The 21,301-nt window shown below is 46.6% G+C and overlaps 1 protein-coding gene across 1 annotated transcript in view; it reads right to left on the minus strand.

Annotated features, from left to right (window-relative positions):
* The window catches only part of MACF1 (microtubule-actin crosslinking factor 1), a 373,337-nt gene that overhangs the window by 171,556 nt on the left and 180,480 nt on the right, over positions 1 to 21,301 (minus strand). Inside the window, 10 exon segments of the mRNA XM_015417776.1 lie at positions 1,115 to 1,277; positions 2,734 to 2,927; positions 3,729 to 3,867; positions 5,340 to 5,518; positions 5,641 to 5,810; positions 12,577 to 12,754; positions 14,983 to 15,109; positions 17,010 to 17,164; positions 18,474 to 18,626; positions 20,930 to 21,055. Coding sequence (XP_015273262.1) covers positions 1,115 to 1,277; positions 2,734 to 2,927; positions 3,729 to 3,867; positions 5,340 to 5,518; positions 5,641 to 5,810; positions 12,577 to 12,754; positions 14,983 to 15,109; positions 17,010 to 17,164; positions 18,474 to 18,626; positions 20,930 to 21,055 — 1,584 coding nt within the window.

Below are 21,301 nucleotides of genomic sequence, written 5' to 3' on the forward strand. Positions count from 1 at the left end.
GTTCCCTTTCTCTAAACCCAAACACCCAAAATGCATCATCTAATGAGGAAGGTCCTCCAACCCCCTATGATTTTTGTTGCACTTCTTGGAAGTTTTCTACTCAGGCATCTCTCTTTTCTTAAAGTGGAGCAGATGGAACTGTACATGGTATTTCAATTTTTTTCTGCCCTGGCTCCAACCTGGTGGAACTCTCTGCCAAACAACATCCATGCCCTGAGGGACCTAATGCAGTTCCACAGGGTCTGTAAGGCAGAGATGTTCCACCAGGCGTAGGGTTGAGGACAGCGACAGTTCCATCTGTCTGGCCTTCCCCCCATGAGGCAGTGGCACAACTGGTAGTTCCTAGCATCATTTATTAGGCTGACTGTTGTGTTTTACCGTGTTGTAATTGTTTTAATTACGTATTTATTATATGAATGTATTCCACTGTTGTACACCGCCCCAAGCCCTGTCCTTACAGGGGGAGGGCAGTTTAAAAATCATATTTAATAAATAAATAAATAATGTAGCTGTGCCATGATGATGATGATGGTGGTGGTGGTGGATGATGTGCCATCAAGTCACAACCAACCCAGGAAGCCAAACCATGGGGTTTTCGAGGCAAGAGATGAGCAGAGGTGGTTTGCCATTGCCTTCCAGTGCATAGCGACTCTAGTCTTCTTTGATGGTCTCCCATCCAAGTACGGACCATGGCTGAGCCTGCTTAGCTTCTAAGCTCTGATGAGATTGGGTTATTCAGGGTTATTCAGGCTGTGCCATAAATTTCTATAAAGGCATACAGACATGTTTCTCTGGTGTGCCCTAACTCCTTGGGACTTGCCCAGAAGTTCCAACAGGGATTAAGGGAAATTGGGTAATAACATACAAAGTTTCTATGTCTTTCCAAGCCCAACACTTTTATGTCTCAGAAATGTTGTCAACTGGAAGTTGTGCGATGCTTTCAGCAACTATTTGCACATCAGATTTGGAGACGCTTCAGCAAATCTTTTTGTCATGATGGAATAACTCCAGCAAATTTTGTTCTACGATTACTATTCCAGTAATTTAAAAAGCCTAACCCAGTGTTACACCCCCTTCCTTGAGGTGCCTCTTTGCATCCCTATGTCAAGCCTACCATCTGTTGGCTCAGCTGCTCAGAGAGGACCCTGCTGTCTTCTGCTTGACCAGGCTTCATCCGTTCTTGCTGGGCTGTGGTCTCCTCAATCCACTGAATGAGTGCCCCATGACAGCTCCGGTAAGTGCTCAGCACTTCCTCAATGCTCTCCAGCTCTAATTGGCTGTCAAAAGATGCAAGAGAATAAAAAAGGGGGCAGAGGAGTGGGATTAGACGAGCTCTGAATTTTAAGCTCTTTCATCAGAGCAGTTGTATGAACTGCATCTATAACCACAAGCTAGGAATGGTGGGATTTTGTGATGTTCAACAATGAGAACATCATCCCGTTTCAGAGAACCCAATCCAGAGCCTTCGGAGCCACCCTGAGCCTTCAGGGTAGGGCGGGATACAAATCTAAAGATAAATAAATAATAAAATAAAAATTCATTTATCACAATCTTAGCTTCAGCCACTGACTCCTGCAAAAGCAGGGGTGAGCAAAGGGCTCTTTAATCCACTCCTCCCCAGTATGACCAACAACAGAAGCTTTGGCAGCCATTCATTCCCCTGCATGAGCTTTTCCCAAGCTTCTATTGCTATACGTGAGGAGCGGGTTAAAGAGCCCTTTGCCCATGCTGGAGAAGTCAGCAGAAGGGCAACAAGGAAATGCTTAAGACTGGGGAAGGGATGAGAAGTTCCCTGAGACTGGACTGAGATCCCAGGCAGACTCTTGTCACTAGGAAGGCTTGCAATTAAAAAAAAATTGCCGTGAAGTCACAGCTGACTTATGGTGATCCCATCACCACAGCATAGTTATCAAGCAAGAGATGGTCAGAGGTGGTTTTTGCCTGCCTCTGCCTAGCAACTCTGGACTTACTTGGTGGTCTCCCATCCAAGTACTAACCAGAGCTGCCCCTACTTAGCTTCAGAGATCTGATGAGATCAGGCTAGCCTGGGCCATCCAGGACAGGTGACTAGAAAGGCTTGCAATGGCATGCTGCTTTAAAAGCTTGCAAATTGCAAACAACACCTGGTAAGAAAGAGGGGAATGTTCACAGGAAGAAAGATGACAACCTGCCCAGGGACATCAAGGAAGAGTATCAACAGGACCACAAAGATTTCCTGCACCTTCTCTTATCTCAATCACTTTCTTAAGGCAGCTATATTTTATTTTATTTATTAGTGTTGATTAGTGCATAGATTTTTTTAAAAAAAATATCATAGACTGTTATACATTTCCATGAACATTCTCTCTCCTGCTCCTTCCTTCTTTTCTTTTTTCCTATTTCTTTGCTAGGAACATCTTGTTTTTTTCCAGCTATTGACCAATGAAAAGACAGATTGGAAGATCCTGGAGTCATGTCGTAACTCCTTCTGGCCTAGAGCTGGCTGGAGAGCCCCATCAGAAGCGGCAGCTTCTACCCTCTGTGAGCCAATGCAAGGGAATTATACGAGAGTCATTTTCTCAGCAAGGGGACAAAGCAAAGGGACTTTGAAGGTGCTAACGTGAGCAGATTACCGCTATTGCTGTCTGGATATGCAGGAAGATTTCAGTACTCTCCTTCCTAGATTTAAGGTGGACAAAATTGATCATGCAGAAGCTATCAAGGAGGCAGCTATCAAGAGGTGGCAACCCTCACCGAGTCTCAAGCTGTGTGCTGGCCCTCTGCCAACGATCCCACAGCTGTGCGCCTTTCTCCTGGTAGCGTTCCACATCAGGGCTGCGCTCCTGCTTCATAGAGAACAGTTGATTGGCCACCACTTTGGCTCTCGCCAGGTCATCTTCCAACATCGCAAAGACTGTGTTCTTCTCATTCATTTCACTGATCCATTGCTTTAACACAGAAAAAGAAAGAAAACATCTCAGTTTAGACTACCTTATGGTCTGAAAACTGGACACATGGCTCATCACTAAGTCCTGCCCCAGCTGTCTGCTGAGCTGTGATGCTATGGTACGTTCACAAAGGTTCTAACTACCAAGCCAAAAGGTTTAGTGATAGAAAGTTGACACAGTACAACTCCTATAAGGGAAGCAAAAGGTCTCTTGGGCTTGGAACAGCTCACACAGAGTGAAGAAACAGGTGATGCTGTTTACTATTAGCAGGAAGCAGGTGTGTGTAGAGAGCAGGGAGACCAAAAAGGGGAGAAGAGGCCATGAACAGGGATTTCAGATAATTGCCCCCCCCCCGTCCAAAGCTCTGCCTGCAAGTCTCAAGTTTATTCATTACGTCGTAACATGTCATACTAAAACCTGCAATCTTTCCATCTTTTATTTATATATATAAAAATGCAAAAATCTTCCTTGCCCTTTGAGATGGCAGAGGCAAGAGATATTTGCAGAAACTGGCAATGCAAGGCTTCTCTTGCTTTCTGGTTCAGAGCAAATCACTCCACATGCTCCCCACTGCAGCAGCGCAAACTAGCTTGGCTGCCAAAGGAACCGGCGGCAGGCATGAAAAAGCAAAAGGGAATGAGGCCTGCCGGATCCAGCTGTTTCTGCTGCTGTTCACTCGGCAGCAAGAAGTGGCAGCTACCGGTGACAAAGAGGGATCTGGCGGGTTGGCAGTATCCGGTAGGTCAGCACAAGAGTACAAGCAAGCCTCAAATGATGTGACTCGGCTTCCAGGCCACCCACCTGTAAGGCAGCTCGGTGAGACCTTATGGTGGCCAGATCCAAAGGCACAGCCTCCTCTTGACTCAATTTGACCTCATACCCTTTGACCAGGGACTCAGCTCCTTGCGTGTTCCGAATGATGACATCCACAGTTTTTAACCTACCAGATGGAAAGGGTAATGTTCACTACAGAAACTACGGCAGATGTTCTCCATCCACAAGAGTTTGCCATTCGGGGCAGATTAGACAGAGAACATCAAAGTACCACTGCCATTCATTCCTCCCCTCTCTCAAGCACTAAGCATTTCTGCCAGCAATGCCATTTCTTTAATTTTACTGTACAGTAAAGGATTTCTGTACAGTAAAGAAAAAGTGACCCTACTGACAATTAAAGGAACAGCCACACAAAGTACATCAATGCGGATTAGCGTTATTCTGCTAATGCGTTTTTTCATAGAAACCATTGAACCAAGCCACAAATGGGGGGGACAACAAAGGAATAGTTACTAAATTGGCCTAAATGGTGCTGTATTGTAACTGCAAAGAGGGAAAGAAAATAAGATTCCTTTCAACTAAGGCAAGGACTCCATTATATGCCTGTGTCTTGCAAAGCGGAGAAGACCATCACAGCCGAAGATGCTTCCAAGATGGATACAGCTCCAGGCCTCTCAATCTCCCCCCCCCCTCCAAAACGCACAACATAAACCTCCTTAATTTGAACTCAACCAGATCCAGAGGCCTGCTAGAACGCAGCAGAAACCACTGCTAGCTCCAGAGGACACACACTCTATGGCCAGAGGGATTTTCTCTTGGAACGCTACAAATCTCATTGCAATTTTTTGTGAATGCCAAAATCTCACAACTGTTCATTCTCAAAACTCTGTATTTTACCATTCTCATTATCCCTCCATCCTCCTGATCTCAAATCATTCTCTTTCTTCTTGTATTGCATCATTCCCCCAAGGAGCTGAGGCACAGCTCACAGCCATCTTTTCCCTTCTCAGCCTCACAACCATTCTGCAAAGTGTATTGTGCTGACAGACAGTCTGGCCCAGGGTTTTAAACCTGGGCTTTTGTAGTCTAAAGTGGACACCTTGGGGTGCCAACCTCCAGGCAGGGCCTGGATATCTCCTGGAATTACAACTTCTCTCCAGAAGACAGAGACCAATTCCACTAAAGAAAATGGGTGCTTTGGAAGCAGGACTCAGGAGAGCCAGTTTGGTGCAATGGTTAAGTGTGTGGACTCTAATCTGGGAGAACCGGGTTTGATTCCCCACTCCTCCACTTGCACCTGCTGATGTGACCTTGGGTCAGTCACAAGCTCCGGCACATCTGTCCTTGAAAAAGAGCAGTTTGTGTCAGAGCTCTCTCAGCCCCACCCACCTCACAGGGTGTCTGTTGTGGGGAGGGGAAGGGAAAGGAGTTTGTAAGCCGCTCTGAGACTCCAAGTGAAGGGCGGGGTATAAATCCAATCTCTTCTTCTTCTCTTCTATGGCATTATACTTGCCAAATCCCACCCTCCCCAAGCACCATCCTCCCAAATCTCAAGGGATTTCCCAACCTGGAGCTGGCAACCCTATCGACGCCACCTCACATGGGCCCCTCTTTTGGTTTGAGAGCAAAAGAACCCACTTGTCCAGGTAGATGGATGAGAGCCCATAAACGTGGTCCATCTTTTCCACCAGCAGGTTAAGCTCAGAGCGAAGATGTGGGGCACTGGACCCTGTTGGAGATTTGTGCAGGAAAATGTTGCATCTCTCGGAAAGCTGTTCCACGTCAGCCTTCAAATGATGCAAATCCTCCTTCAATCGCTGTGGAGAGAATGAAAAAACAAATGGGAGTCTTGCTCCAACTTAGAAGACCAACAATATTTTATTTCAGCAGAAGCTTTTAGAAACCACAACCCCAATTCTTAAGATGCAGAAATACTCACCTCCTGCTCAGCGATACGGAAAGTGTTCTCCTGTAAAGCATCTCCATCTGTTCTGGTGCTGCTCGGGGTCCGGATGGTCCCCACCAGCCGCTGCTCACATTCCTCCAGGTGAATGTGGATGTTCTTCAGTTCAGAGAGGTACGTCCGAGCAGCGGTCTCATCTTTGTCCTCTGTTCCCAAAAAAATCAGACAAAAAAAAAAAATGGAATCTAGACCCACAGAGGTCTGACATACGACTTCTCAGCGACTGCTGTTTTGCTAGCTGAGGGACAGAGCACTGGCTTCAACCCTCACATCCAACACATGAAGCTGCCTTGTAGTGAATCAGCCCATTGGTCCACCAAGGTCAGTATTGCCTACTCAAACTGGCAGCAGCTCTCCAGGTTCTCAGGTGGAGGTCTTTCACGTCATCTACAGTATGCGCCTTTTAACTGGAGATACTGAGGATTGAACTTGGGACTTTTCTGCATGCAAAGCAGAGGCTCTTCCCACTGAGCCACAACCCCTCCTAGGTTTGCCAGCCCCCTGATCAGAGTGGGGGTTTCCCTGTTTTTGCAGGCTCCTTCCCACCCACAAATGCCCCCCAACATGGCATGATGACATCACCTGGAAAAACAGGTTGCTTACCTGTAACTGATGATCTTCGAGTGGTCATCTGTGCATCACACCCATAGTGTGCCTGCGCCGACCCTGATCGATATTGTAGAAAGCGAAAGGGATTTTCGCGCCTGCTCCCCCATCACGTGCTGGACTCAGTACACATGACTAGGGGAGGGGCACCACCATTCCGCCAGTTCTCTTCTGACCGCTGCCCTCAGTCACAAAGTAAAAGGAAAGAACCGAAAGCAGAGGGGAAGGAGGGCGGGTGGTGTGAATGCACAGGTGACCACTCGAAGATCATCAATTACAGGTAAGCAACCTGTTTATCTTCTTCGTGGTCTCTGTGCATCACACCCTGGGAGACTAGAAAGCAATAGCCACCTACCTGGAGGAGGATGCTGAAGGTCCTAGACATGCACCGCCTGCAACACAGCCCGTCCCACCATTATATGCTGATGAAGACGAACGTCTAGGGCATAGTGCTTCACAAACATGTGAGGAGTAGCCCGGGTTGCCACATTGCAGATGTCACCAAGTGATGCACCCCACAGGAAGGCTGTGGATGTCACAATTGCCCGGGTGGAATGTGCTCGTAGCGGACCCGGGAGCGGCTTCTTAGCAAGCAGATAGCCAAGTTTGATTGTCTCCACGATCCATTTGGATAGACGCTGAGAGGATAACTTCTTCCCCTGTGAAGGTAACGTATGAGAGACGAACAGAGCTGGGGTCTTTCTGAAAGGCCGCATTCTGTCCACGTAGAAGAGCAAAGCCCTCTTGATATCTAGGGAGTAAAGACGACATTCCTCATCGCTCTCAGGCATTGGGAAGAACACAGGGAGAACAATGTCCGCTCGGAGTCGGAACTCCGAAACTACCTTGGGCAGAAAGGAGACATCTGGGGCCAAGGTAACACCATCATTATGAAACATCAGGTACGGAGAGTCACACCTGCGCTGACAATTCACTCACCCACCTGGCCGAGGTAATCGCTACCAGGAAGGCAGTCTTTCAGGAGAGGAATTGTAAGTTACAGGTAGCCATGAGCTCAAAGGGTCTGCCCATCAACTTAGTAAGTACCAGGGGAAGAGTCCAAGCTGGCAAAGGACCACAGGACTGGGGGAACAAGTGCCTGAGCCCTTTCAAGAACTGCTTGGTCCTTGGGTGTGAGAAGACAGAATGTCCATCCACCTCAGGGTGATTAGCTGAGATGGCTACCAAGTACACCCGCAACAAAGAAAAACTGAGGCCCAAATCCAAACGTGATAACAAAAACCCAAACACTATAACTAGATCAGTGGGGGGAGGGGGTAGCCCCAACAGACGTAGGTAAGACAGGAAGGTCTTCCACTTCCCAGTGTAAGAAGCCCTAGTAGAAGGCTTATGACAATTAGAGAGCACAAAGTCTATTCGGTCTCTCAGTGCTGCCAAAGAATCCTCCATGCCGTCATTTTCAGATGTGGCATGTTGTGATTCAGCACCTGCCTGTCCTGTGCCAGAAGGAGATCCGGAGTCGGTGGAAAATGGAGGAAGGAGCCCTTGGAGATGTGCAGGAGAGTGGGGAACCAGTGCTGTCTGGGCCACCATGGGGTTATGAGGATGCAACACGGTCTTTCCCATAACACTTTGGCTACTACCTTGGTGAGTAGGGGAAAAGGCGGGGAAAGGAACAGGTATCTTTGAGTCCACGGATAAAGGAGACCATCCCCGAGAGAGAGCAGATCTCCTCCTGCTCTGAAGCAAAACAGGCGACACTTCTTGTTTTTCATGCGTCGCAAATGCATCAACATCTGGATGGCCCCACTTCTGAAAAATCGGGGATAGATATGACCAATTGATCTCCCACTCATGCCATGACGCACCTCCTCTGCTCAGGAAGTCCACCTGCACATTGAGGGTTCCTGGTAGATGGGCCGCTACTAGAAACGTGCCCCATGACTGGCACTCATTCCAAATTTCCGTGGCTAGCCGACAGAGGCTCCTGGACACTGTCCCACCCTGACGGTTGAGATAACAGAGTGCCGTGGTGTCGTCGGTGAGAACCGCAACTACCTGGTGAGTCACTAGGTGGCGGAAGGATCTTAGCGCGTACTGAATGGCTAGTAACTCCAGAAAGTTGATGTGGTGTTGTGTCACTCGAGGGTCCCACTGCGCCCCCACACAGAGGCCTTGAAGATGCGCTTCCCAGCCCCAGAGAGATGCGTTCATGGTCAGAGTGACTACCAGGTCCAGACGGTGGAATGGAGCTCCCTCCAATAGATTCTGCCTGTCTTCCCACCAAAGGAGAGAGGTTAGGACGTGTCTCGGAAGAGTGAAGCATAGGGACTGAGGTTTGTTTTGGGGGTGGAATTTTTGAATAAACCAAAGCTGGGGTGGTCTCATTTGAAGTCTGGCAAAGACCAGGACCGACGTAGTTGCGGCCATGAGCCCTAACAAACGTTGTATCTGCTTCAGAAAAGCCATCCGTTGTTTTCTGAGGAGGCCAATGAGGGCGACAATGTCCTCCGCCCTTTTGGGTGGCAGGAAAGCCCTGCAGAGTATCGAGTCTAGGACTGTGTCAATGAATTGCACCCGAGTGGAGGGGGTGAGCATCGACTTCTTTAGATTTACCCACAATCCCAGGGTTGATAGGGTGTTGAAGGTTAAAGTAATGTGTTCGAGCAAGGTTGTCTCGGTCTCTGCAATCAACAACCAACCGTTGATGTACGGGAAAATTTGTATGCCCTGTAGACAAAGGTGAGCCACAATGACCACCATTACCTTGGTGAAAACGCGAGGCACAGTAGAGAACCTGAAGGGGAGGGCTTTGTACTGAAAGCGGTCATTGCCGACTGCAAAACAGAGGAACATCCAGTGGGACAGATGGATAGACACATGGAAATAGGTGTCCTGCAAGTCCAGGGTTACCATCCAGACTCCCCTCTCTAAAAGGGGAAGGATAGACTGTAGAGTTGTCATGCAAATTTTTTTGTAAACAATGTACTGGTTCAGGTTTCTGAGATCTGTGATAGGGCAGAGGCCTCCATCCTTCTTCGGAACAGTAAAGTAATGAGAATAGAAACCTAGGCGTTGTTGCAGCACTGGAACTGGTTCTATGGCATCCTTTGGATAGTCGGAAGTGCCAGTGTGTTGGGCCATCCTTTTAACAAAGTCCCCATAAGACTTAACATCCTCCAACGGAGAGATAGGAAGATCATCCTCCACCTTTTGGGGAGGGAACTGTTCAGGTTGAATGGGAACACCCTCATCACCAGAATGGGAACCCTCAGAGGAGCCAGACTGCTCTGAAGGGTCAGAGAATGGTGCCAAGCAAATCGGTGTCGATTGTATCGGTTCTGACTTGTCTTTGGAATGTGTTGGTATTGATGGTGCAGGTTTGCGCGGCTTGTTCATCGGTACTGAAAGTTGCGGTTTCGCGAACTCCAGTGTCAAAGAAACTTCTCGATACCGAGGCAGCCTGGATGAAGTAGACTGTCAGTCCCAATCTATGGGTGGTCGAGGAGGAAGCCAGGGCATACCACCAGGGAACGGGTACGCCCCATACAAGTATTGCCACTGGCATCGGTCCCAGGAGGGTGGTTGGAACTGTCCGGGTGATCGATCCCAATCATCAGAGTCCTGCTGGGGCGGGTGAGCCCTATCCACTCCCTGGTCCGAGTGCAGACTCTGAAAACTCGGAGACCAGGAGATTTGCGTCAGGACCATATCATCCTCAGACTCCGTGAGCCTGAGGAGTCAAGCGAAGTGGCTGCATCTGTATTCACCCCCGCCATCCGGCGTTGGGGTGTCAGAGTCTTGGTAGAAGAGCACTTCTTATGCTTCTTGTGCTTGACAGGCCTATCATCCTTGCCCACCCAGGTTTTTTTCGCAGGTGTATGGACTGAGGACTGCGAAGCCAGGATCGGGCGTTTCAGCACTGAGCAATCGGCATCGGGTGGGCTCGGTGTCAGAGAATGTTCAGGCATATCCCAATGTCTCCTGCGATGATGCCATAGGTGAAAGAGCTCATTCAATTAGTGCCACGCAAAGTCTAGCTGCCCGATTCTTTCTCGTTTGCTGGGAGAATTTGGCACAGTGGGCGCAGGAGTCAACTCGGTGCGATTCCCCAAGGCACAACAAACAAAGGGACTGTCCGTCTGGGGGGGCAATCTTACTGCCGCACTTCCAGCACCACCGAAAGAAACCACACCGTTTGGCCATAGGCCGGAAAAGAGGGAGGTAGAAAAATAGTCTGCCGAAGCAGACAGTCAAAGAAAGAAATTCCTAACTAACTAACTAGACTACAACTAAAAACTAGCTAACTACAAATTTTAGAAAGGGAAAGAAGGTGGTCGAAGCCAAAGTCTTTTTTAGCGACCGAGGAGTAGAAGGTCTACCAGCACGGCGGTCAGAAGAGACCTGGCGGGATGGTCGTGCCCCTCCCCTAGTCATGTGCACTGAGCCCAGCACCTGACGGGGGAGTGGGGGTGAAAATCCCTTTAGCTTTCTACAATACCGATCGGGGTCGGCGCAGGCGCACTATATCCCAAGGTGTGAGGCACAGAGACCACGAAGAAGATGCGATGTTATCAAGCCACCGACGCTCTAGGTTTTGGACAAAACTCTATGGTAAATTTGGGCTCAAAACCATACAGTTTTTCCCAAAACCTAGAACATAGACGTGTGACATTGGTGGCATGATGACATCATGCAGCTGAAGCTCCCAGGGAGGAGCGAAGATCCCCACACACACCAGCAGCAAGGTAAGACCTGGCCACCCTAACCCCACCCCATCTCTAGTGACAGGACCTCTGGCAGCAAAAGATGAGTAAGGCCTTTCTCTCTGCTGGAAACCCTGGAAAGGCGCTGCCTGTCAGAGCAGGAAGGACTGGGCCAGATGGACCAGTGACCGGATTCTGGCTAAGAGAGCTTTGTACCTTGCACAGTTTGGCATGACAGTCCACTGTCTTTCACTGGAGGGCATTTTTTAGCACTCTATGAAAAATCATAATAGCAATAAAGTAATATACTTAAAGAGGAACCCTCAGCAGCAGCACTCACATCACATAAGAGAATTGGGTTTGACTCCCTTGTCAGCACTGTATGGAGCTGGCAGCTCCTTGGGCATGGGGCCGTGCTCAGTGGGCCAGGGCACACACCAACTGTGGGAGTGTTGGTGGATGGGCCTGCTTTGGACAAGAGTCTGGGTCAGGGGTGGCCAGCATCTGTGCTCTCAGGGGGACACATATTGCTGCACAAACTAGACAGGCTGTAAAAAAAGCTAGGAAAAAACGGGAACAGAGCCAAATCAGTGGAAGGAAGTATAAACGCAATCGGCCCTGTCATGGCTGGCACCCCATCCTTTATTCCAGCTTTTTCCTTTGGCCTCCTCCTGGTTCTGCCTGCAAAGTGGCAACACAGTCCAGAACTGGCTTAAAATTCGATGCCATCTGGGGGATTGTTTTTAAGACTGTATTGAATGTTTTATATTGTATTTTATTTACTGTTGTACATTGCCCAGAGCCCTGTGAATGCAGGGACTGGGTGATTCACAAATTTAATAAAATCAATAAGGCCAAACTCAGACATTCATTCCTCTTGAGGGCAGAAGCCTTCCCTCAGGCTGCTTGGGATTTTGAAGGCTTCCGTGCTCTCAACAGCTGGTGTGGGAAAGAGGCCTTTGGTATGTTTATGCTTTGTTGAATGGGAATTATGAGTAACACATATGGACCACTCCAGCATTAGTGGCTCAGCTCTGCCTGCCTCACAGGTGCAGTCCCAGAAGGAAAAGAGGAACTCCACCACTTTAGCCCACCTGCCTCTATCAACCTGTCCAGTTCACAAGGAGCTCCATAACACAATTGGGGGGGGGGGGACGACACACACACACAACACAGTGGCAGCTTCTCTTCCCTATCCCCTCTCGGAAACAGCAAGCACACAGAGGCTTCTTCTTCCCAACCTGCTGCTGGCAACACAGGAGGACAGGAGGCCTCACAATTCCAAACGGCAGCAGATGAACATCATCCGAATCAGACCTGCTCCTCTGGGCTCCATAGCTGAAGCTCCAGTGTAGCTGGAAAATTAGATTCTAAACCCGAGAGACCAACAAGATTTTCAGGGCATAAGCTTTTGAGAGTCAAAGCTCACTTTGTCAGAGTCAACACCCAAAGCGTGGAACAGATTCACTTCCACTTTTAAAAGATCTTTTATCTTTTATCAAATCTTAATTGCAGGACCAACAGCAACACCAGGGACTGGTTCAAATTGATGTAGGGACCAGATTTAGCTTTCCCTAACTCAAAGAGAACTTCTCTCCCAGGGCCACCTCTCATTGTAATCTGGCTCCAATAGGCTCACCATTTTCCATTTACTGGAGAAGCTGCCTCTCTTTGCAAGCCTCCACTTCCTCTTCCAGGCGCAACCGGTCAGTCACAGAGAAGAGCTCTGAATCCCGGCTGTCCTCCAAGAAGTCTGTGTAGTGCACCTGCAGGTTCTTCATGGTTTGGTGACACTCTCCTGGGGGCAAGGCCCTGAGCTGGGGGAGGGGGGGACACACAGAGGCCTTGATCATTCCAATGCCATGTGACGATGCAGCAGTTTCAGAGATGCAGACCAGCACAACTGCACCACAGACAAAGATGGTGCAGAATTGGGGGGGGGGGGGGCCTGTTTCCGTAGAGCTCAAACCAACCATGCAAGCTTCACTACACTTGGTTAATTTTTCCTCCAAAAATGATTCTACAGTGTGACTGTTAAAAGTACAGATTGGCCAATATCTGCACACCCATATAGCCAATAGTCAATCAGAAGCCTTGCTACCTGGCTCTGCCCACTTCATAAAAAAAACTTGGCAGGCACCAGAAAAGCTGCTGGTGGGCACCATGGAGGCCATGGGCACCATGTTGGGAACCCCTGCTTTAGAAGAGCCAGATTCAACTCCAGTAGCACCTTAAAGATCAACCAAATATCCAGGGTATATGCGTTCGAGAGTCAACGCTCACTTCATCAGAAACATGCTTCACGTGATCTTATTATACATGGCTTTTCCACCACAAAGCCCAGATCCATGTAGGAAGCAGTTCCGAGGCATCTTTATTCACCAGAAATGGTGTTCAGTGGCTGGGATTAAGGGAACAGGAAAGGAGGCCCAGAAGAGTGCTAGTGAAAAGGCCTGCTGCATAATTACAGAACTGGGAGGGGACATTCTATACTGAGCAAATGTTTATGCAGCATTTTCTTTAGACTGTAAACTTCTTGGGACAGTAGCTTCTCTTTTTCATTATGCTGGAAAGTTTTGTACACACAGGTGGAGGTTATATGAACAATAATAAGGTATTATTATTATTATTATTATTATTATTATTATTATTATTATTAGGCAATGTGGAATTTGACTAGAAGAGGAAGGGGTGAAAGTAACTTGAATTGTTGCTGGTCCTATCTCTTTGGGGGGCTCAGAGCAGAAGATGGGAGGTAGACCTTCAATCACATCTTCTTGTGGTGCATTTCTGGTTTATCCTCCCCTCCACACACACACACCGCCAAGAAGCAAAATGCCCTCTTGGCTGCCTCCCTTCTACTTCAACCTTTAATGACTAAAACTCCCATTTTGCTTCCTATCCACCACCCTCTAACTGCCTGTTCATCTCTACCTAACAAGAAGACAAAGTGGAATGGGATTTTTAATTTATTTACACAAACTAAAATGACAGTTAGTACAAAAAAGGCCAGCAAACCATCAACTTTCAACCAACTAATAATATTTTTAACAGGATCTTTTTTTGTTTTGTTTTTAAAGCTACTTAAAAAGGTTCAACAGCACTGGTTATAAACAGGCAGCATTAAAATCTGTCCAACAAGCAATTTATGAAAGGCTAAGGAAGGAGAAAGATGGCTGTCAGGGGAAGTGGATTTCACAGCCTGGCAAAAGGATTCTCTCAGAGAGGCTTACAGCATTACTGTGATGGACAGGTCCAGTTCCACCTCTCTCAGAGAGCAACCAGTGAGAGCAGATGAAATGCTGATGAGGACAGTTAACAATCAGGAGGAAATTGAGTCTGGGAGTGAAGGAGGTTTAGTTGGAAGCTGACTAGAAAAAAAGATTATGATAGAGAAGACTGGAAGGATGAGGGGAGTTAGGGATCAAGAGTTCAAGTTTTGAGAAGCATAGTACCAATGTACATACATCATTCCAGCATTGTTTAAAGTTTTAAATAAAAGTTAACTCCCTTTAGTTCATCCCTGTTGACTGAAAGTGAATCGTCTCAGTAAACAAAACTACGGACACACAAATCAGTCAGGCCTCTACCTATATATCTAGCTATGTGGCGGCAGCTTGAAAGGGGAAGCAGTATTTATTTATTTTATTCACTTCACTTACACCCCACATTTTTCCCCATGGTTACACAAGGTGGCTTACATAATTTTCCTCTCTTTTATTTTATCCTCACAACAGCCCTGTGAGGTAGGTTAGGCTGAGAGTATGTGACTGGCCTAAGGTCACCCAGCAAGCTTCCACGGTAGAGTGGGGAGTCGAACCTGGTTCTCCCCAGATCCTAATCCAACACACTAGCCACTACACATGATGGCTCCAAGAGTGGTATTTTGTTCCCGACTCCAATAGCTCAGGGAAACATCTGGCTGAGGGGAGGTTGATAAGGAACTGGTCTGCCCTGTCTAGTGGTATCTTGGAGGAAGAGAGTGGGCACTTGATATTTAAAAGGGACAGGACTCTCATTAAAATAAACAGGGAGTCACTATTACCTTCTCTACATTCCAGCTCTGCACCAGAGAGATGACCTTCCGCAGATAGTTCCAGGAGACAAGGCTCTTCATGTTGATATGGAGCTGGTGCCAAAGGGCCATCACCTTCTGATATAACTGTTCCACTCTACAGAAGGAAGACAGAGCAAAACTGGGCCTTACCCAGGGAACTGGCACAATTTGGTAGGCATTCAACTCCTTGGGTATAATTCCTCAAGCACTTCTAATTTCAGGGGTCTTGCTCAGAATCTGCTCAAGATGGCTTGGCCTGGAGGGGCTGGGGAGGCACCTTCCTGCCAGTCCTGGAAGGCAATATGGACCTAGAAGGGTACATTGATCTGCCGGTTCATGGCAGTTCCTCACACCACAAAGAGTTCCAAAATGGTAAGTAGGTTTAAAAATAGAGAGAAAGAAAAGCAATGGTGTACCATTTTTAGAAGCAAGCCCCATCATCACTGGAAACCTTATAATGTTTAGTTGCCAGTGTAAGAAGGCAGCAGGGACAAAGCGAAGGATGCTGTGCATATCTCTGCACACATGGAGAACTGGGTACTTTAGAAGGAAAATAATAGTTCTTAGGGTTCAACACTGTCTTCATAAGTTTTTAGGAGGCACTGCAAGGCTGTTTTATTTAAGAGGGCTTTTAATAGGTGTGGTGTTTTGCCATGAAAATACTGTGTGTGTGTTTTATTTCTGTTTCAATGTGGAGTTTTAAAGGTATGTTGCTGTGATCTAAAACGTAGGCCTGTAAAGTAAGAAAGAGGGACCATATGGGTGAGTGAAGTGCGTTATAACTGGATAGTAGCTGTACCCTAGATGGTGGAGTCAACTGTTTTGTTCAGAGAGTGTTTCTGTGTGAGCGTTAGAGTGTGTGGAGAAAGGAGCTTGAGTGAAGTGCTGTAAAGTACTGTGAGAGAAATGTGTGTTCTTTGTAGAAGTTATTAGCCTAAGTGGCAATTGAGGAAAATAAGCTGTATGGAAGTTATTACCCTGGGTGGCAAGTTGGGAAATTAATCCATATGGAAGTTATTGGCCTAAGTGGCAAGTGAGAAAAAAACATATGTGGCTAGATCTATTTAAGGAGTTATTATTATTATGAATAATAATAATTCGATTTGTTAATCACCCTACCCCAATTTATGTACCTATCTGAAGCTATCATGCTTATTAACCATACAGAAACCACTACACTATTTTACTTATATTCATGTTTAAGAAAAACAACTATTTGTTTTGATAGAGCCTCTTTTACCTCAGAACCACCCCCACACGCTGACCATTCTAAGCCATCCTGTTCTTTGGGTCCAGCTAAGAATTCTAAGGCGATGGCCTTTGGTGGCCGTGAAAATAAGGAAGGCAAGGAAGCAGTATAACACACATCACCTCAGAGCACTACAGAGAGGTGCCTTTACAGAGGTTACACATAAAAGGGTCCCACAGAGAAAAGACAAAGATGTTACCCAGGGAGATTTCTGAGTTCTAGGTGTAGTTCTAGTTCATGCATCTCTTTCATAATGTTTGGTTGCCTGGGTAAGAAGGGAGCAGGGATTTTTGTAGCTCTGGACAAAGCAAAGGATGCTGCACTTATCTCTGTCTACATGGAGAATGAGGAACTTTATGGGGAAAAGAATAGTTCTTAGGATTCGAAACCATCTCCATAAGTTTTTAGGAGGCATTGCAAGGCTGTCTTATTTGAAAGGCTTTTAAGGGGTTTAAAACCATAGGTATTTTCTTGGGGAGACAGGTTAATCGTACTTTGTAAGCTTTTAAATTTGGGATTGGAAGGCACAAGGCAACAACAGGTTATAAATATTTTAATAAATAAATAGTCTAAGTTTCCAGATTTTGCTCAGCACTATGCAAGCTAACATGTAAAACACATAGAGCCTGTGCTGAAAGTTTTCTTCCTTGAAGAGAATTCAAAATACTCTCCTGTCAGCTCAAGAACCCCCCAAAACTTCCAAAGGCATCCCTTAATGGGTGATAGCCTGACATCACTCAAGGGAATAAACCAGATATTCCTTTACCTGCTGGCAAAGTCAATTGCCTCTTTGTTGGGAGGGGGAATCAAGAAGCAAACCGAAGGGACCATGGCCTCATTCCCTGTGGGGCTGATCACTTTCCACTTGGTCCTCTGGGAATTGTCTTCCAGAACACACTCATCATTTTTGCAGACGGTTATCTGTGAGGGCAGCAAAAGCAACACTGCAGTTAGCTTCCAGCTGCAACTTTCCCCCTTTTCCTCAAAAACAATCCAATGCACCATGCAGGTTGTGAAGAGATGCTCTTCATGTGGAAAAATTCACCCCAAATAGTCACTGTGACTACACTTTGCCTGCCAAGTTGAATCCCAGCTGCAAACTCAGAACGGGCAGGAAAAAGGGTGCTAGGGAATTAGCCATCAAGCTCCAAGCAGAGAGCACTTCACTGCATATGATTTTATTAAGAAAAAATTATGCCACCTCTCCAGGAACCTGCCTGAGGCAGCTTACAAAATAAAAAATAATAAAATGATTCTGCATGTTTTCGCCTTTTTTTGTGTACTCTTGCTCAGCCTCGATGCTTGAACAGAACACGTGTATTCTTTTTATTCATTGAACTTTATTCATTAAACTTTCTTATAGTTTGTATGCTGTATGCCCAGTCTCAGGAAACACACCATGCCTATTCAGTCTTGCTATGTGAAGTGTGTTAACAGGGAGGAGCAGCAGGTACATTCGACATTTTTGGAGCACAATAGTTCAAAATATCGAAGTTGTGATAGATCACCCCCTATGCTAGATTGTAGGAACAAAACTGGAGGTGCAGCAACTACGTGGAGCTGCTAAATGCCACCACAGATACTGAGTGCAAGATGGGTGACTCCATTTAGCATGAAATACTCTCAGAGTCGCTGGTGGCAGCAGGAGCTATCCAGTTTGTTTTTGGCACCCTAGGAGGGGTGAGGGGAAGGGGCAGAAGCACCAAGCAGAGACTTGGAACAGCCTCAGGATTTTCCAACCTCCCAGGGACTAACCCAAAGGAACAGTAGGGGCTTGCAAGTCCATTCCTTCAGACAGGCTAACCCAAGGGCTTCCTGTACCCAAAACAGACTTATCTATGGCCTTTCCAACTTCTCTGTGCAATGAAGGATGCTCTAAAGTGGGTCAAGCCACCTTGTTAAATTGCAGGAAGAATATCTGAATGCCCTTCCTGACATTTAACCTCCCAACCACAACCTAAATGTTGCCCTTCCTCCAAATAAAACAGCATTTTTCATTTTATGTAATCCTGGAAACAATCCAAACCGCAGAAGAGGCACTGCCTCATAATCCTATGCTAGAGACAAAGAATTCAGGCTGCAAAACAGTGGTTTTCCTATGACTAGAAAATTCAGTGTAGCTCTGGAATACATCCAAATGCAGGATGTAAAGTCACAAAATTTCTGATTCAAGAAATCCTCCAAAAGTGAAAGTTCACATTAAGTTTTACTCTCTCAGTTATTCTCTTACCTCAATCTGGCGATAGTCACATATTGCCTTTACAGAGATAGTGTTCTTCAAAACATGATCGGGGTTTCGTGGCTTCAGCTGAACAATGCTTTTGGACCTTCCCACTAAGCTGGCAACAGAACTCTTTGACTGGATCAACTGCTCCTTCTCATCCTGCACAAAACAAAACAAAAAAGCACATTTGGGATGGAAGAAAAGGGACCCCAAGAACTGTCAATAGTTCCTGTAGCCCGAGAAAGAATTTTTCAAGGGCTGCTTTGGGGTCTCAAGGGCTAAAAATGGTGATTGTGACAGTTTTTCCAAGCTGGGGGGAAGCGTGCAGTGTTAAATATAGTATTATGATGAGTAGTATTAAATTTCAGCATCAAATCAATTTAATATTATTCCAGACAAGAGGATTAGTTATCTGCCATCCTCTCCCTCCCCCACAATGATGCATGCACAATTATCAGATTACTACTAGACTTAAATTTAGCAGTATCTGTAAATTGTACCACAAGGCTCAAACCTGTTCCTTTTCAATGAAAATACATTGGGGGGGGGAGAATGTTCGATCTTTGTGAAACAAGGCAGTAAAATAGCCACTGAACTGCATGAAAAAACTGTTTAGGAATGTAGATGATTTTACTTAAGAGGTACAGAACCTGAGAGAGAGAGAGCAAAAGAGAAAGACAGACAGACAAAGAAAGGAGCAAGAGAGAGTGGTTAAAAACAAGCTACCTGTGCCTGTCCCAGGGGAGCATGGTTGGAAGAAATACAACTTTAACTCATTCATTATGATAAAGGGACACATCACACACAGGGGACAAAGCTTTCTCTTCAAAGCGCCTTTGGAAAATCTCACAAGGCCAAACCTGTCTTACACTGGACCTCCAGGTCTACAAACATAACAGTTCCAGAGACTACACCACTAAAGGCTTTTAGTTGCCTTTGCAAAAATAGAGACACAGAACGGTTTGTGCTAATGCAATCATCCCTCAGCTGCAGGCACCCATCTTCTTTTGTGGTTATGGCTGTAACCCTAAGAACACTTCCCTGGGAATAGGCTTCATGGAATAAGATGGGACTTACTTCTTAGTAGACCAGTTTAAAATTGCTCCTGATGAGATTGAGCAAGACTGTTTTGCATCATTCCCTCCTTAACCCCGAGCCTCTGACCCTTTCTTGAAAGCCTCCTGGCCCACAACTTTCAAACTTCTCCTCTCTGGGCCAGCCTATATGTTCTGGCAAAGGCAACTCTATGCCTTGAGTAATTAATGGATCTTAACATTATGGTTAATCCTTGGGAGTGACAGCTCCTATCTGCAGCTTCCTCATGGAGTGGGCCTTCTCAGCCTTCAATATGTCTTCCTGCCTCTCCATTCAAGCTCTTCCTCATCAGCATCTTTTTATTGTCTTCTTCCACCTTGGTCCCTTTGGCTGCAATGGCCCCAAACAGCCTTTCCTTTTCATTCAATGGCACCAAACAGCAATCTATCTCTTTCCCAGCAAAGACTGCCCCACACTCACAGTGTAGTTTACCAGCAAAGCCTTCCCTGAACCACTCTATGCCTCCCCAGTTCAACTCACTGTTGCCAAACCTACCTTCCCCTCGCTCATCTCCACCTCGCCAAGTACTGGCTTGTCAATCTGAGGCTACAAAAATTGGAAGGAAGTAGGAAAACAGGAAGACTGAACACGTTGGATTGACTCAAAAGAAGGCACGGTCTTCAGTTTGCAAGACCTGAGCAACACTGTCAATTGTAGGATGTTTTAGAGGTCATTACGGTCACAGTAAGTTGGAAGTGATTTGATGGCCCATAGCACACAACATCATGTCTTATGGGTAGGGGCTACATCAGTTCTGTACAGATTCTGCAGCTGTTGGGCCACCAATCTCATCTGAAGACGGGCTAGGCATGTAAAAGTTTCCAGGTATAGTCCACAGCATCTCCAAGCAAAGGATCTCAAGACAGCAGGTTCTGGGGAAAACATTTCTCTGCCTAAGACCCCAAAGAGCTACTGCAAGCGAGGATAGACAATGCCAGGATACACAGATCAACGGACAGACTCAGTCTTCAAGACACATAGTAGGAGCAGCAGCCTGAGCTAGCAAAACAAAAATAAGGGGCAGGCTGAGTATACCAAACCCCATGCTGAGTTTTGTCCCCAAGAACACAGGCAACACACTGGGGCAGCTAAGCAATACAGGCATGGGAACAGCTGAAAGGAAAAACAGGCTGAATAGCACAGAGCAGACAGCTATGCTCAGTCTCCATACCAGCACACTCATCTAAACAAGTTAGGGAGTCCCAGATAAATAGGAATACTAGTTACAAGGTTAGACCAAGAGAGAAAATCCAAGAAAGGCTGTTTCAGATAAGAAAGGATCTGGGGGTGTTCTCGCAGGCCGGCAGCTTTTGTGGCATATGGCACCAAGTCAGCATGATCTCGGGAGCTGTCCAAGGAGCACCCACCATGGAATCCTGGAGAAGGTCCTCCAGGCGGGTCAGGCTGGTGTTACGGTCACAAGAATACTTCCTTTTGATTGTGTCTTGCAAGCTCTTCAAGTACCCTTCTGAATCCCGGGCGTCGCTGAAAAACTGCAAGGGCACAGAGGGTTTCCCCATTGACCAAAAGATGAGAAAGAGTTTCTTATAACACTAGTGGACTAAAAACTGGAGCCAGAGTACAAATGCTACATGATTAAGAAATACTTTCAACGCAGTCAAAGACTTTTTCAGCATCAAAACAAACAAGCAAAGGAGGCCACTTTGTCCTATCAGTTACATTATTAGAGCAAGAGCTCTTTGGCTAAGCTCAGGACAGAGATGTTTTGTTGGGGCAGA

Source organism: Gekko japonicus, unplaced genomic scaffold (genome assembly GCF_001447785.1).
Source record: "Gekko japonicus isolate JY-2015 unplaced genomic scaffold, Gekko_japonicus_V1.1 scaffold203, whole genome shotgun sequence".
In the NCBI taxonomy this organism is placed as follows: Eukaryota; Metazoa; Chordata; class Lepidosauria; order Squamata; family Gekkonidae; genus Gekko; species Gekko japonicus.